This window comes from Ptiloglossa arizonensis, chromosome 8 (assembly GCF_051014685.1).
Source record: "Ptiloglossa arizonensis isolate GNS036 chromosome 8, iyPtiAriz1_principal, whole genome shotgun sequence".
NCBI classification, from domain to species: Eukaryota; Metazoa; Arthropoda; class Insecta; order Hymenoptera; family Colletidae; genus Ptiloglossa; species Ptiloglossa arizonensis.
In genome coordinates this window covers 22,232,384-22,247,602 of record NC_135055.1, presented here as the reverse complement: position 1 = coordinate 22,247,602, position 15,219 = coordinate 22,232,384, and the positions used below count along the sequence as shown (strand labels likewise).

The 15,219-nt window shown below is 57.0% G+C and overlaps 1 protein-coding gene across 5 annotated transcripts in view; it reads right to left on the bottom strand.

Moving 5' to 3' along the window:
• The window catches only part of Tmtc2 (Transmembrane O-mannosyltransferase targeting cadherins 2), a 168,385-nt gene extending 153,721 nt beyond the window's left edge, over positions 1-14,664 (bottom strand). For all 5 annotated transcript variants that reach the window (XR_012992945.1, XM_076318115.1, XM_076318112.1 and 2 more), the window contains exon 1: positions 14,446-14,664. Coding sequence is in view for 4 of the 5 variants with exons in the window: in XM_076318115.1 (XP_076174230.1) it covers positions 14,446-14,531 (86 nt within the window). In the remaining variant the exon portion in view is untranslated. The remainder of the gene's footprint in view (positions 1-14,445) is intronic.
• Between the last annotated feature and the right edge of the window lie 555 nt (positions 14,665-15,219).

Sequence of the window (15,219 nt, the reverse complement as noted above, 5' to 3'; positions counted from 1 at the left end):
GATCGGTCCTCCGCGCGAAATCCCGCGACGAACCGGGAGAAAGTCCGGACGTCGCGGGGACGTCACGGACGCGCGTCCTCGCTCCCAACGAAGCAATTTCGCGGGACAATCGGTGGACGACGAGCCATCGATGATATCGAAAGAACGAGAGCACAAACGCGACTAATTGGAACCGTGGCCCGCGCCAAAGTTCGCCCGGACCGGGACCCTCGGGGGGGTAATTCTCGTTTATAAAAGCCTTTGTAAGCGAGAAGACACGCCCATCGCGTCCCGCCCTGGCTCGCTCGCTCGCTCGCTCGTTCGCTCGCTCGCTCCCCGACGCCGACGCTGTTACACAAGGCGGCTTGTAATTAAATTGCCAATTAAATTATAACCTGGTCAGCGTCGATCGATTATTTACGTTTCGCGTTGCCCCAGCGACACTCGACGCATCGAGCACCGCCGCCGGTAGTCCTCGATCTCGTTAACGCCGGACCCGCTCTTTCGGCCCGTCACGGACGGTCCCCTCCTCGACCTCTCCTCGCTATCCGCTCCCTCTCCGCTACCACTCTGCTCCCTCTCGCGGTTCGAGATTCGCATTCGGAGCACGATAACGGCCAGGTAACCGAGCCGCCGCCATCGACGACGAAGACGACGACGACGACGACGACGAGGACGAGGGAAGGCCGCGGTTTAATTATCATCGTCTCCGACGTCGACGTCCTTAGCCGGTCGCCGCTGCTCGACGACGTGACGCCGTTTCTAATTCTCGGGGCCCGCCCGAAGAAACCCCTCCTCCTCCTTCTTCTCCTACTCTTCCGCGGCCGATTACATTATTAATACCAACGCCAAGGCAAGCTGGCGTCGGGGCGACAACTTTTTGCGAACATCCCCCGAGGCGTCGGAATACGAATGTACGTACGCGCGACCCGCCACCCGCGACCCGCGGAGAATTCGAATTAGTCGCGTACCGCGCCGACCGGACCCCGTTTCCCTACCCCGAGGGAACGACGCGCGATGCGTCGAATTACGGAGGCCGACGCGCGACCTCGAACAAACGAGAACCGGAGATTTTCTACCCGGCGAGACCGAAACCGGCCTTGCGAGATTGCGGTCAAATTGCGGTCAAATTGCGGTCAAGAGGGCAAAAGAGGCCGACGAACCGCGCTCGGATTCGATTCTCGTTTCGCGATTCGAGCTAACGTCACGGACAGCTCCGAAACGAATCCTCTCGTCCACGAGACTCGCGACCAATGGAAACGACCTTCCCCTTGACCGAGACGTTTTCCCTTTTTCTTCTCCGCGAACGAGTGAACCGGATGCCAAAGGTTCGCTCGCTGTGGATCGATCTTACGCGCGCGTTTTGCAATACGCGCGAAGCACCGTGAACCGTTCCACGAAAGAAGAGTTCCGCGAGGAATATTCTCGTTTCGGTGGATCTCGGCCCTCGTCCTTTCGCAGCCGTTCTTCGTCGAGTCGTAGGAATTTTATCGACGAGTCCTCCGGTCGTCGAACCACGGTTCCTCGCGCTACCGACGCTCTCCTCCCGTCGACGAACGAGGCTCGGCTCGAAACCGAGGAAAGCAATTTTCGTCCCTCCGGCCCCGTTGTCCCGCGTAAAATCGGGCAACGATCGATCGGGCGGATCGCTGCCTTTGCGTTCGGACCGCCGAAAAACCGTGGTCCGTCGCGTAATGGACAAATCGCGTTTCTGGGAACGATAATAATCGCGATACGTTCGCGGGGGACGGTGGACGGTGGACGGTGGACGTATCGACGCGCGCTTAGCCGATTCGATTTCCACAATTTCCTGGGGAGCCACCGGATTGTCGCGCGGAACGCGAATCGGGCTATAATTTAGAACGCGCGTCGAACAGAGAGAACGAGGCGGGTGGACCGGCTACCGCGAGGAGCCACGGATCGAACCTGCGAGAGGGAAAAGAGCCAACCAAAGAGACCGAGAGAGAAAGAGAGAGAGAGAGGGGGAGAGGCACAGAGAGCAAGGATGGAAAGTGGGAAGCGGTAGAGCGGAAAATAATGCAGCGTGCAGAATTACAAATTACACGCTACAGAAGCACTAGGTCCCTCCCGGTAGCGGTAGAGGGGCACCGTTCGTTCCGTTGATTACACAAACAACATTCGTCGTCGCGCGGAGAGGAGAGCCGGAGAGGAGGGAAGGGACGCGAACCGGAGGGAACGGGTTACCGGGGAATAAGGGACGAGAACCGACGAGTCTCGCTACCGGCCGACGCATCGAACCTAGTCGTTGCAAACCCACCGATCGATCTTTATCGCGAACGATCCTCCGCGTCGATTCCGCGTAATTTCCCGGCAGTCGTGCTCCGGAGGCGTCCTTCGCTCGCGCCGAGTCGTCCGCGCGTTGCTCTCCTCGCGGACCGTTTTCGATTCGAACCTCCCCCCTCGAGGGAATCGTCGACCGATTCTCTGTAAATTGTGACGAGAGGGGAGAAGGGAGCCTCGACGGTACGTAAAACGGTGTTAAATATCGGTACTCGGCAAGGTTTTACGATCTCCCGCGAAGAGTTACCGCTCTTTTACGCCTTCGTAACCCGCTCCGTCGGTACGCCGAGGCACGATCGTCGATACGATTGCTCGCCGAAACCGAGAGCCGATTTGAATCTCGGATCGCGATCGGCAAAGTCCGCGAACAACGGCCAGCTATCGGCCATTCGTGATTTTCTCGTCGATGCACACCGGAGAAACATTGCGATCGACGAGTCGCGTGAAAGAAACCGGCGAAACCCTCCGACGAGTAACCACCGGAGAAGATCGAGAAACTCTCGTCTTCCCTCTCGGCCCGGTCGTCCGGTGTTTGTTCGAGAACCGCGTCGTTCCGTTCGTGGAATTCTCGCGGCGTCGTTCCGCTCGCGGATAAAGGTGCGCAATTTTCCCGCTCGACGCGATCCGGATTTACGCGGGCGTCGAGAGTCGGCTCGGAAGCGGAAACAGGCGCGAAAACGATCGGACCGGTGTCGAGACCGACGAGCGCGAGAATCTTCCAGGACGATCCTCGCTCCGATAAGAAACCGGGCATCCGCGTATCTCGGCTCCGACGACGACCTCGAAGGGCGTGTTCCCGGTTCGTTTTATCCGCCCGGCCGAACGCCGGAAAAACCGAGCGACGCGCTCTTCGCTCGCTTGGAAACGTTCGCGCGAACAGCCGGTATATCTGTGGTAACGATCGCGACGATCGGAGGCCCCGAGGGTTCGAGTACTCCGCGATACTCGGGGGCTTGTAACGCGGCACCGTGAGGTTTTTTTGCCGGAACGCGTCCCGGCGCCTGCATCGATTTCGCATCTACCGAGTGTCTCGGTCGTACAGCGGACCGGGAACGGCGAAGCGCCGGGAAAGGACCCCCATTATCCGCGTTCCACTTTTGCGCGACGTTTCGCACCGCGCTGGCAGTCCGTCGTTTGCGGAAAGAGCGAGTCGTAACGCGGCGAAATTGCCCCGTGTACGGCCAACCGGATCGCTCGGTTCCCGGAGCACAGACGCGAGAAGGGTCTCGCCAAGCTTTCCGGCCGTTTCTCGATTTTCGAACTTCGAACACCCTTTCGAGACCCCGTAAACCTTCCTCCCGTTTTTCGAGCTCGGCGCGCGCGACCGTGCCGAACCGCTCGTAAAGAGCAATCGTAGCCGCGCGTCCGACCGTGGCTCGTCGTTTCTACTCTCAATGGCGTTTAAAGGCACCGCGGTACGTTTCGACCGGTACCGAAACGTCCGCGCAGTGGAAGCAACGAGCAACGGGTCGGCCGATGGGTTCGATCGCGCGTCGAAATATAGTATCGCGTCTCGCGTCTTGGCGAGTCCGGTTCTCGGGTTCGAAGCGCGCAACCGCGTCCGTTCGGCGGTGAAATTCCCGTCAATTATTAGCGAGCGATCCCGAAACGGATAATCCCGTGACGAACGACACACGGGCCGGCGCAGCTTCGCTATTTATGGACGGCGATCGATTCCTTTCGCTTTCGGCGGCCGTCGCCCGAAATCCAATGAATCGGGCGCGCGCACGCATCAAAATTTCACGCGTCGTTGTTGTTTTCGTTCGAAAGCGCGAGCTACGCGCCGGCTGGTCGATGAAACGAGCCACGCGTCGAATCGCGCGATTTCGAAGCCGGGGACGAGGTCGACCCGTTCGTTCTCCTCCCTCGAGAAATAAAGCGGATCCTCCACCCCCCCTACGGTCTCTCCGCGCAGGCTGCGTCTAAACAGTAGTCAAAGGAGCGGAGCTTTAAACGCGATACCGCGCGGACTCAAGGAGTCCGCAAAACCCAGCCGGTTTTAGCCCCGGCGACCCAACTTTCGCGGCGAGCGTACAATGTGGAAGCCGAGACTGTCTCCCTAATTACTAGAAATTATTCATGAGCTACAACGTTCCATGGAGTGTTCGTCTCTGCTCGCGGCTCCCGGTTCCCGCGATCCGCTTAGCGCGCCAACCGAGCTTGCCGCTTCTCCGTGCCGACCCGGCTTACGCAACGCCTCCCACCTTTAACACGCAATATGGAATTTTTCATTTCGGGTATACCCGATCGCGGAGAAACTCTCGTTCGTCGAATTTCTCCGTGCACGAATGCTGGACGCGATCGGTGACGGGAAGTATCCTCCCTATGAGAACCATTCGAAAATGATGTTCTCCGTCGCTCCGTTTTCGAGTTCTCGATTTACGTATCGTACTCACTCGGAGGAGACCGATTAGTCCGCTGCGACGAGTTCGAAATTTGGAAAGATTCGTGCGAAACTCCGTCTCCGCGATGTTTCGCGCGCGTCCGAGGAACGCGAGTTTAGGCAGGTTCGCGCACTCGCGACTCCGCTCCGAGAATATCGGCCGGGTGAACGGTATAAACCGTTGGAACGCGATTTCGGGCTCTTTGGTATCGAACACCCGGGCGAGCTCGACGTCGAGCTATATACGGCGAAGATAATCCACTGCTAAGCTCGCTCGATTCGCAAAGACTCTACTAGTTTGTTCGAGGATTTGCTATTTCGCTCGACTTCCTTCCGCCCATCGCCGACTGCGCTACCCTCGCGCACCTCGCCTCTTCGTTCGCGACTCCTCTCGCGACTCTTCTCGTCCCGTTTCTCTCTCTGTCTCGTTCGCTCTCGTCGAACCATTACCGCCATCGTCTCCCGAAACTCCTCGACGTACCCAGTTTTCCAGGGGACTCGGGGAAACGGTTCGCGAGACTTTGCGGAGATTCGCCGAGAGAGAAAGAGACGTACGAGGGGGGGCTACGGGAGGAGAAGAAGGAACGAAGCGACAGAGGAGAAGATCCGAGAGGAACGATAAAGCCGAAAGGGAGTCGAGCGAAAGAGAACGAGACGGAGGCAACGTTTTGTTGTCGGCCGAACAACGAAACATTGTTGTTCCGAGCAGGAAGCTCGCTGCCGCGCGGCGATAAGAAAGAATTCGCTCTTTATCCACCGAGGTGCCTACCTCGCAGCACCGAAATCCCTTCCGCGATTTCGTTGCCAACGCCTGAAAATAATTCCGCTCGCCGTCGAAAAGGAAGCGGAGCTTCCCTTCGGTCGAGCAGCTTTGTTTCGCGAGGAAAGCCCCGAACGGGGAAGACGAGACCTCGAACTTGTTCCCGTTCGATGACTCGGAGCTTCGGTCGGCCGCGGTGCTCGCTCGTTTCGAGTCTTCTCGCGTTTCGGGCCCGACCTCGAAACGAAAATCGCGCAAACGCGTCCACCGTGGAAACCTTTTCGCCGAACGCGCCCGGTTTATACATCGATAAATCGCACGGCTGAATTCATTACCGCCACGCGCGATAACCCGTTCGAAATTGCTTCGTCCCGATACCGTTTTCGCGGTGCCGCGACGGCTGACCCAGGAAACGAGCATAAAAATGGCGCTGCGTGCCACTCGTCGATTCGTTCCAATTCGAGCGCGGTGCTGATTTCACGGTGAAAAAAATATACGAGAAAGAGAGACCGGGCCGAGGGAGCGATACCACCTGGCGTCGGCCTATCGGCTCGATTGTATCGTCGTTTCGCACGAAACCGCGCAAAATATTCCATTTTGCGATCGCTCGAGAAGAACCCGACACACGCCCCTTCGTCCGTCCCTTCGCCCCGGACGTTTCGCGATTACGTAATTTTCCTCGCGCATCGAGCGCGACGACGAACAAACGCGCGACCGAGCGTTTTCCGAAAGGAATTTTCGTCTCGCTCGAACCGTCGTTTGTAAATTTTCAGAGCATTACGAAACAGCGGACGCGGTATTATTTTCCCTTTTTCCTAATGCACCGTTCCGAAACGAAGAATTTGTAAAATGGATCCTCGAAAAATATTTTTTCTCTCGGCGCGGAAGCTCCGTGGAAATTCCGACCTTTTCACCGACGCGAAATAACGGAGCTGTTTAATTGATAAAAAAAAACAAAAAACAAAAACAAAAAAAAAAGAACGCTTCGCTAACAAACCTACGCTCGCCTTGAAAGATTAACCGAGAATGGTCGGACGAACGGGACGTTTCTGGTAATTTTAATTGGCCGAATCGTTCTTACGTCGGTCAACGACGCGCGAACGAACCGCGGGCTAATTAGTTGCGCAACGCTCGCGGTGGAATCGTCGGCCGGTCTTCGCGTTTGTTTACCACTTTCATCGATTTTACTCGTACGCTCGATGAAACGATAGGGGTTCTTTTCTTCGGCCGCGGAACTTTGAGCTCTCGAGCGTCCCGGAACGATGGATCGTTGTCGCGCCCGGAAAAACCTATTTAACTTTCCATTCGACGAGTTTTCGACAACTGTATTCGTTCGGTTCTCTCGATTAAAAAGTTTCCGCGGGTCGCGTATCCCTCTCGCGAGGAACCGCGGGATCGAAAACGGGAACGCACGTGGCCGGTGGTTCGTTCCGAAAGGCGAATCTCGCCGCGCGGAATTCTTTCGAGGATATCCGAAAGCCTCCGCTCCGAAACGCAGAGAAGCTCGAGTCGGCGCGTTCTACGAATATCCAGCCACGGTCGGGCGTATTCATCGTCTTTGGCAACGGAGCCGAGTAGAACGAGAACCACCCGGTGGTGTTCCCGGCCATTTTTCCAGACTCGGGGAGGAAAGAGGTAACCGTCGACGCGTCGATCGGTTTCCTCTCCGTGCCAATTCGCGGCGACTTTGAGCTCCGTTCGACTCGACGCGCCGCGATTTTATCGAGAATTTTAGACGCCGCGAGGAAAAATGTAGACAACGTTCTTGCGTTTCGAAATTCGAGCCAACGTCGAAGAACGTTAGCCGCGCGTTGCGAAACGCCGATCCGTCCAACGAATCTTCCGCGCGCGGGAAAAATCGCACCGGTTCCGAATCGTTTTCCAAGGTTCGGCGACGGCCTCTATCAACGACCCGGTGTATTTCATTTTCCGGCGCAAGGCCCTATCGAGACCAAGAGCGCGCCGATAAATTATCTCCGGGCTCTTGCCGGCCCTCCGTTGCAGTCTTTCCGGCGCGATAAAGCGCATCGATCGCGGACCTTCGGTCCCGCAGAACGAATGCTCGTCCGTGTACGTCGCGCGTTCGCCAAACCTCGCTATGATTCGTTCGGCCACTGGTTTACTCGCGCGAGCGAACCTCGGACCGTCTACGGATAAATAAACGCGATATCGCGGCGACGGAACGACAAAAATTTCACCCGGCGGGCAAACGACGCGATCCAACCTCCAAAGGGGGTCGTGTCTTTCTTTCCACCTCTCGTATCAATTCCTCCGTGTCCCCGCGAATACGATTCGAGTTGGAATATCCGCACCGAGTACGCGCGAAAGTTGCGACGACCGAGGAAGAGTTAACGGGAGATTACGCGTATCCGGTAATTTCGATACCGGATGCCAATGGCCCGTACAACGCACCGAGAAGTTGCGCGAACACCGAAGACGCAAAGGGAATCGTACGAACGGTTATCGACGCGGAACGCGAGCGAGACGCGTAGAGGTTTTTACGAGAGAAGCGGTGGACGACGAGATCTCGAGAGGAAACGTCGATCCATTGTTATTCTCCGAATATCACCGATGCTCTCGCTTTAAGCGCGTTTAATATCGGAATATCGTCGCGATCGAAGCGGAACGCACCACGCGTTCGTCGCGTAATTTATACGATGCAAATCTTGGAAATTTATGCCGCACTGTCTCCGACGTTGTACGTACACGTGCATCGAACGAGCGCCGCGTCTACGCGAAAGTAGTTTTCGAATCTTGCCGAATCCACGGAAGTAAAATAATGAACGGGAAAACCGCGACTCGACGCTCGAAACCGAGCGCGATAAATATTTTGTTTCGCGAAAGCGTGCCTCGCACGCACGGCCGTGCTAAATACAATAACGTAAACGCGTATCAACGATGCATCCGACGTTTGTCGACTCGCTGGCAAGTGCCGGCGCATATTTTAAACATAGTTTCGTAGCAACAGGTGAACTACAAGAAACGCAATGTTAATTTGCCGTATCGTAAATTAGTAATTGAAGTAAAAACACGTTGAAATTCAACGCGTGTCGCGTTCGACGAATACGCCGCTACCGCAAAATGTCCCGTAATCGTACGCGGTCGCGATAACGGGTACAATTGCCGTTTTTCCAAGTAACTCGAGCAACGGTGTCCGAAAAGAGAGGGGACGATCGTTCGTCTCGAATTCGGGAAATTTTTTACGCAAACGGAGACGAATCGTCCGGCGTTTGCGAACGATCGCGGAGCGCGACGGTCCGTTGTCGGAACAGCGAAGGTCGTGCGCCGCGTGTTTTCTTAATAGGCGGAAACCGATCGAACGGAGCAGCGACCTAACTGACGAATTGTCGGAATTTGTCATCGGTCGAAAAAAGCGCTATAGACCGGAGACCGGTCGATTTGTAACAGTCATCCTCTGGAATAGTTTCAACGGCTTGACGGATTAGATATTTATTCGGGACACGTGGCTCGGATGGATACACGCGGCGAATGTATCGATCGAGACGAAACGATGTCCCGCGTGGATGCAAAAGAACCACGATTTCGACTAAACGGATTTCTCGAAAGATCGCTGGAGTCCGCGAAGTCGGATCCGTGGCGGCTCGCGGCTCCTCTCGAGCTCGATCTTCGACGAGGAGAATCTCTCGGCCTAACGCGAATCGCGGTTGTATCGTAATCGAGGCGCGAGTCGGTGTTAAAATATCGTCCCGTTTATCCGGCGCGTATTTTCAACGTCGATGATTCTCCGCCTCCGCCTTCTTCTCCTCCTCTCCAGCGTTGCGATAGATAGGTGCACCGTCAGTCGCAGCTGACAACGGGAGCGGAACAACAACGGAATTTGCATACGATCCAAGATCTATTTCGCTCGGCGAGAGCCGCGCGGAACCGACGCGACACTTTTTTCTCGTTTCGCGTTTCGTTTCCAGACGGCGCGGCGTCCACCGTTACGAATCGAGGCTGTACGCGGGTCAATTCGAGCGGAAAACCCTCGTTTCGTTCGCGCGAGTCGGTCGTTGCGCGCTCGACGATGCAATTTTTTTAATATTCCCGAACGAGCCGTTGGTCGTTGGAAAAATCAGTGGGCCCGGGGTGCAGGGGGATACTCGCGAACCAGGGCTAAATACGGCGCAGCGAGGTAATCGTTTCGCGCCGCTCGACCCTCGCCGCCCGTAATTTTTCCTACCGCGACATAATGGATTATCGCGGGTTATCGATTCGTCGGGAGTAGCCCGTGCGCTGTCAATTTTCCAAATGCGAACGAGCGAGCGAGGCGGGTTTCGCGGTTCCATCGGGGAGACGGCGAATTTTTGCGTTAATCCCGAGGCCGAGAACCGGTCCATTCGGCGCGGCGGTTTCGCGTACCGGGTTCGGAATACGAGGTTCGACGAGGGGCGCGGAAAACGGACGTGCCGTGAAATAACAGACCGTGCGAAAAAGGTGCGCGCGCGGCTTAATTCCATTATTTAACGGAAACATAAATATCACGGGCGCGTCGCGGCAAAACACGCTGTTATTTTCTCGATACGCCCGGCGTATGAAAACCTACCAAGGGGGGAGAGAAAAAAAAAAGTCCGCGCTCCGCGTTCCGTTTCTCCGCCGACCGTACACCCCTCCCGACCGTCCCCCGCCGGCCCCTCGGCGAACGTTTTTCCCTGAAATCGACGAGGAACGAAAACGCGTGGAAAACAACGGCTCCCGTAATCGATTTCGATTATTCATACGACGCGAGATTGTATTCATCGTTTCGAGCGGAGTACGTTCCGGATGCTCTATCGCGCGTCGTATCCTCGCGTTCGCTTTGACTCGAAGATACGAGGCGGTTCTGGCGGGTCCCTCAATTATTTACACGCACTCCCGGAAAGGCGCGTACCCTCCCAAACTCCATCCTCCTCTCTCTCTCTCTCTCTTTCTCTCCGACTCTCTTTGGAAAAAGTCCGCGGGTCGAACTGAAATAGTAATGCGGCGTTTTACATTTCGCGCGACCGAACGCGGCGCGGTATTATTCGGCAACGGTAAGGGAACAGAGCTAAGCCCCGATCCGCAAGTTTTCTTATTCCGAGACCGGTGGCATCTCCTCGCGCCCTAGTCCTTCCGGCGCGTACCTTCGCGACTGCATCGCGTGTGCAGCTGCGGCTGCATACATCCGATGCGTCGGTTTACGAGATTAGGCCACCTAGACGAGGAGCGCGACGAAACTTTCCTCCGTTGCTCTCCTTGCCCCGAAATCCCTTACGCGGACACCCTACCGAAACCCTCCTCCCTATCCTCCTCGCGTTTTCGCGCGGTTACCGCGCGCTCGCTCTCTCTCTCTCTTTTCCCGTGCATCCGTTTTCTTCGCGCCACCTAAAAAAAAATATCCCCGGCAAATAAATATGCCCCCTCGTCCCCGTATTCCTTGCCAAGGCATTGTGGTCGCCGCGACGTTGTAAAATACTGCACTTTTATTATCCCATGAGCGCGTCGCACCGCGGCCGGAATAAACTCTCGAGACGGTAAACTCGCGGCGCAAAAACCTATGCGTCGGGTAAACCGGACGAGGATCTTCCAAACTCGTATCTCCTATTTATCGCGGAAACTTCTCTTCCTTCTTTTTTTCTCTTTCCTTCTCGCTCGACGTCGACCGAGACGGCCGCGAAAACGATTCCAAAAACGGGATTCCAAAAATCCCGAGTCGAAGCGTTCGCCGATGGCACGGAGCGATCCGAAGCGGAAGAAACTTTCCGATCGAGAGCAAACGTGGATAATCGAGGGCGCGCGTTACGCCGCGAACGTCCGACAACGACGGTCCGCCATCGGTCGTTTACGACGCGAGCTCGGTTCAACCTGGCCAACTAAATTAGTTTACGACCTTGGCTAGACGCGTCGGGAGATGGTCGAGGTTCCGGACACTTTACGAGCGAATTCGTGCAACGATCGACTACTCCTCGAGGTGTTCTCTCGAACGGTTCACCGCAGGTACGACCGTGCCACCCATTCTCGTCCGGCGTCCGTGAAAGGTTCGCGACTCCGGCATCGATCGACGACGAAAAGAATCGTAACCTCGACCGAGTCGAAGACAAAGTCGCGAGTTCGAGCTGCTTCTTGTTAAAAGCAACGGTCGATTCCCGCCGGTTAACTCGGCGCGCACCGGGCTTTTCTTTCGAGAGAAAAGAACGCTGGTTGGCGCGGTACCGAACGATCTTTATCGTACCGTCTCTGTTCTTCCGCGTTCTCTGTTAGCGGGTAACGAAGGGATTGCGTTGCTCTCGCGAAGACTTCGACTCGGTCGAGGTAAAGCAACGAGGGTAAAAACGACTCGGGTCTGTTTTCGAGTATCGCGAGTTGCGTTGTTCCCGCGGGTAAGTAAGGTTCCCCTCCCGTTGAAAACGAGGAAAGTTGTTTCGGTGCGAGTCGACGCCTATGGTAAATCGGCAGGGGGTGTACTCGAAACGAGAAATTCGTTAGGCGCGGTAGGCAGAGTCGGCCGGGGCGGAGGGAACGCTCGATGGCTGCGGAAAGTTTCGAATCGAGGGAAAATTTATTCCCCGATATACGTTTCTCCTAGTTGGCAGCTGCGTGCCAAATTACGGACAACCGGTTCGACGATCGGAGCCAACGTCCATCGTAAATCACGGGGCACCGAGCACGCGGTACGAAAGATATTCGAGATCCAGGAATTATTCCACCCTTCTTGATCCTCGTTTTTTCGTTTATATTCTCCGACGCGCTAATAAAGAGCGGTACCGGTAGCTCTGTGTAGGTATCGGACGTACGGGGCCAGCGTTGGGAAGATACGGGTCGATATTTCGGGTAGCGATCGATTCCATTTCCCGTTAGGCAAAGTCGGTTTTTGCGGGTGTCGCGATGCCAACGGCGCGCGACGAGAACACCGGAGGGGGACGGAGAAAGCGAAAACGAGGCGGGAGGGACGAAGCGAAAAGAACCAAGGGTGAAACTCGGCCTGGACTCTCGTTAATAACCGGACCCGACTCGATTATGGTCGCCACGGGCGCGTTGGCCGCTTTAGCCTCGACGCGGCGGCGGTCGCATCGAACGAGGTGCCCGCTAATGGGCCGGATATGGATGAAAAATTATCTCGGCTTAATGCACGCGCCCCCTTTTTTCGTTATTAGCCGAGTTTTAAGGTTCCCGCCGGGAGGAGTATCGCGCTACGGAGAAACGAGACGCGAGAACGCCGGAGAGGGGGCCACGGGTTCCGGTCCCGCGTCGTTTACGGGCTCGCGCCCTCGTAATTTATTCGACGATTAAACGTTCGATCGGCGTTACGCGCAATTCCATTGGAACGAGCTGCGCGCTCGATCCGCAACCGATCCGTCCCGATCCGCTCGCCGCAGCGCCGTTACGAGTTCAACACCGGAGACGAGTTATTCGCGGTCGAATCGAAACGGATCGCCGAGTCGAAGACGCCGACACGGGGCGTTGGAAACAGGGACCGGAAGTCTGCCGGCGGCGCATCGCGTTCGTTATTCCCACCGAATGAAAAACGTTCGATCCGGCGATCGACCGCGGAGCGGGCAAACTCGAAGCGTACGCGAACTCGAGGAGAGACGCCAGAGTCCTCGCGAGGCGTAAACAGTCCCGGCGTTGTTCTCGTTAAATTGTTACGCGTTCGTGGCTCGCGGAGATAAAGCTTCCGGGATATTCCGACGCGTTTTCTCTCGCGTCTTGACGTTCTCGTTGCGCTTTCTCTCCCTTCGAGGCGGAATCGCGCGTTCGAGCCATCGGTGTCCGGTGTCGGGGACCATCCGCGCGGTTCTTACGCTCGAGAGCTTATCGCGAGCGAGTACGGGAGAATAAATCGGCGCGTTATCGGGCAGCGGTGTCGATGGTCGTTGGGAAGTTACGAACGCTCCGCGCAACGTTCACCGAGGTACGCGGGACCGATAACGACGCAACAGATTCCCATCGACGAGGCCGGAAGTACGCAAACGGGATCGGGAACGGCGAGTACGGCTAGCGCGGCGACCTCGCGACCGATCGACCCGCAACTACGATGTTCCGGAGATTACGGGATACTCGATTAAGGGATTCGGTATCATAGAATTCGAGAGCTTCGGATTAAGGACGCTTATCGCGAGAGTAACTTCGGATTACGCGGACGACGGGCCGACGGCGTCGCTGCGCTCTGCGTGCCGAATCCCGGCCGAGTCCAAAGAGCAATAGCGTCGAATACGGTTCGTCGGTTCGCTCCCCGTGAATCGACGAAACGACGAAACCACGCGAGCGACTCGCCGACTTCGAGACGATCTCGTTCCGCTGGTCGCGAGTCGCGGTTAACTCTCGAACGAGACCGAGCACCGATCGATTCGGTCCGGCTGGACGATCGCGTCAAACATCTTCCCTCGTTCCCCGTAATTGGTAATATCCGATCGAGCAAACCGTGGTGAAATCGGCTCGAACGAAATCGCGGCACGTCGTAAATCGGCTTATCCAGCTGCGACTTGTCCTTTGTTCGTTGCGTCGGGGCTCGTTCGCCGTTACGTTTATCGTTCATCTAGTGCCCCGTCGGCGATAAACGTCCACGTAAACGTTCGCCGTCCGCGACCTCCGTGTCCCGAAAAACCCGCTCGATCCTCCACGTGTCACCGTGAATCTTTCCTTCTCCTTCCGGCGTCCTCGGTGCGCGCCGGATCGCCAATTGTCCGGATAAGCGGAGGGGGACGAGTCGATTCGACGAATCGCCGATAAAACGGCCATTCGAGGTCGCTCGGCCGGAACGGTTCGCGCGCGTCTCCGCCACGGGGGAGATTCTAATTGCGCGAACCGTACGGGAAACCGAAGCGGTATCGACGACGAACGTACGCGACGATCGCCAGAGACGCGCGACTTTGTTTACGAGACGAGTTGCTATTTCTGCCCGCCGTGTTTACCCAACGAATTTCGTGACGCTCGTCCTCGAAACTCTCCCCGAGAGTCGTGGATACGGGTGACCTTCCCGTTGCAAAGATCGAAGAACGAGAGTGGCTGGTCAGAGGTGCGGAAGACACTCTCGTCGGAGTTCGCGTCGCGAATCGGGACTCACCGATCATCGTAGACGAAACCCGCTTGCAGCGTGTTGCAGTAGAGGGCCGTGGCGACGAGGGCGCAGGCTACGGCTAGGACATCCATGTCACATCGTGGCGAGTACGGTGACGGCGTCGGCGGCCTCGGCGTCGGCAGCGGTGGCGGCGGCGGCAGCGGCCTCTTAACTTGTTGCACGTCCGCGGGCCTTCCTCCTCCACCAGCTCCGCAGCCCCTCCTCCTCCACCTCCTCGATCCACCGGTTCGTCGTACGGCGGTCGAGACGTCCGCCGGACGGTCGAGCGACCGCCGCTCTGACGCCTGCCCGGATGTATCTCGCCCGGGACGAATCTCGGTGACACGTCGGGAGAAACGAGCCAGTAATCGAGCCGCGGCTTCGTCGAGCCGTGGCGCGCCTCGACGAGCGCCCGACGACGCTCCGCGGCGCGTAGTCGCGACGTCACCCCGTGCGGTAGTCCGCGCGGAGCGTGGACATCCGTGCTCGACGCGACGAACCTCCTACCTAACGGCTGCGATGCGACGGCCCGCGAATCGAAGCGGTTCGCTCGACTCCTCGTTGGCTCCGGATGCTTTCACCGATCGGTTGGTCACTGTCACGACGACGACGATCACTCGTCTCCGCGAACGAAACCGTAACGGTTTCCGGTCGAGAACCGCGATGCGTCTCACTCCGGTCGCTCGCGACGCGTTCCCGACATACTTCTCGGTACCCACGACCACGGTCGTTGCGACGAACGACGATCGAGCGAGCGAGCCGATCGCTGATCACCCGAGT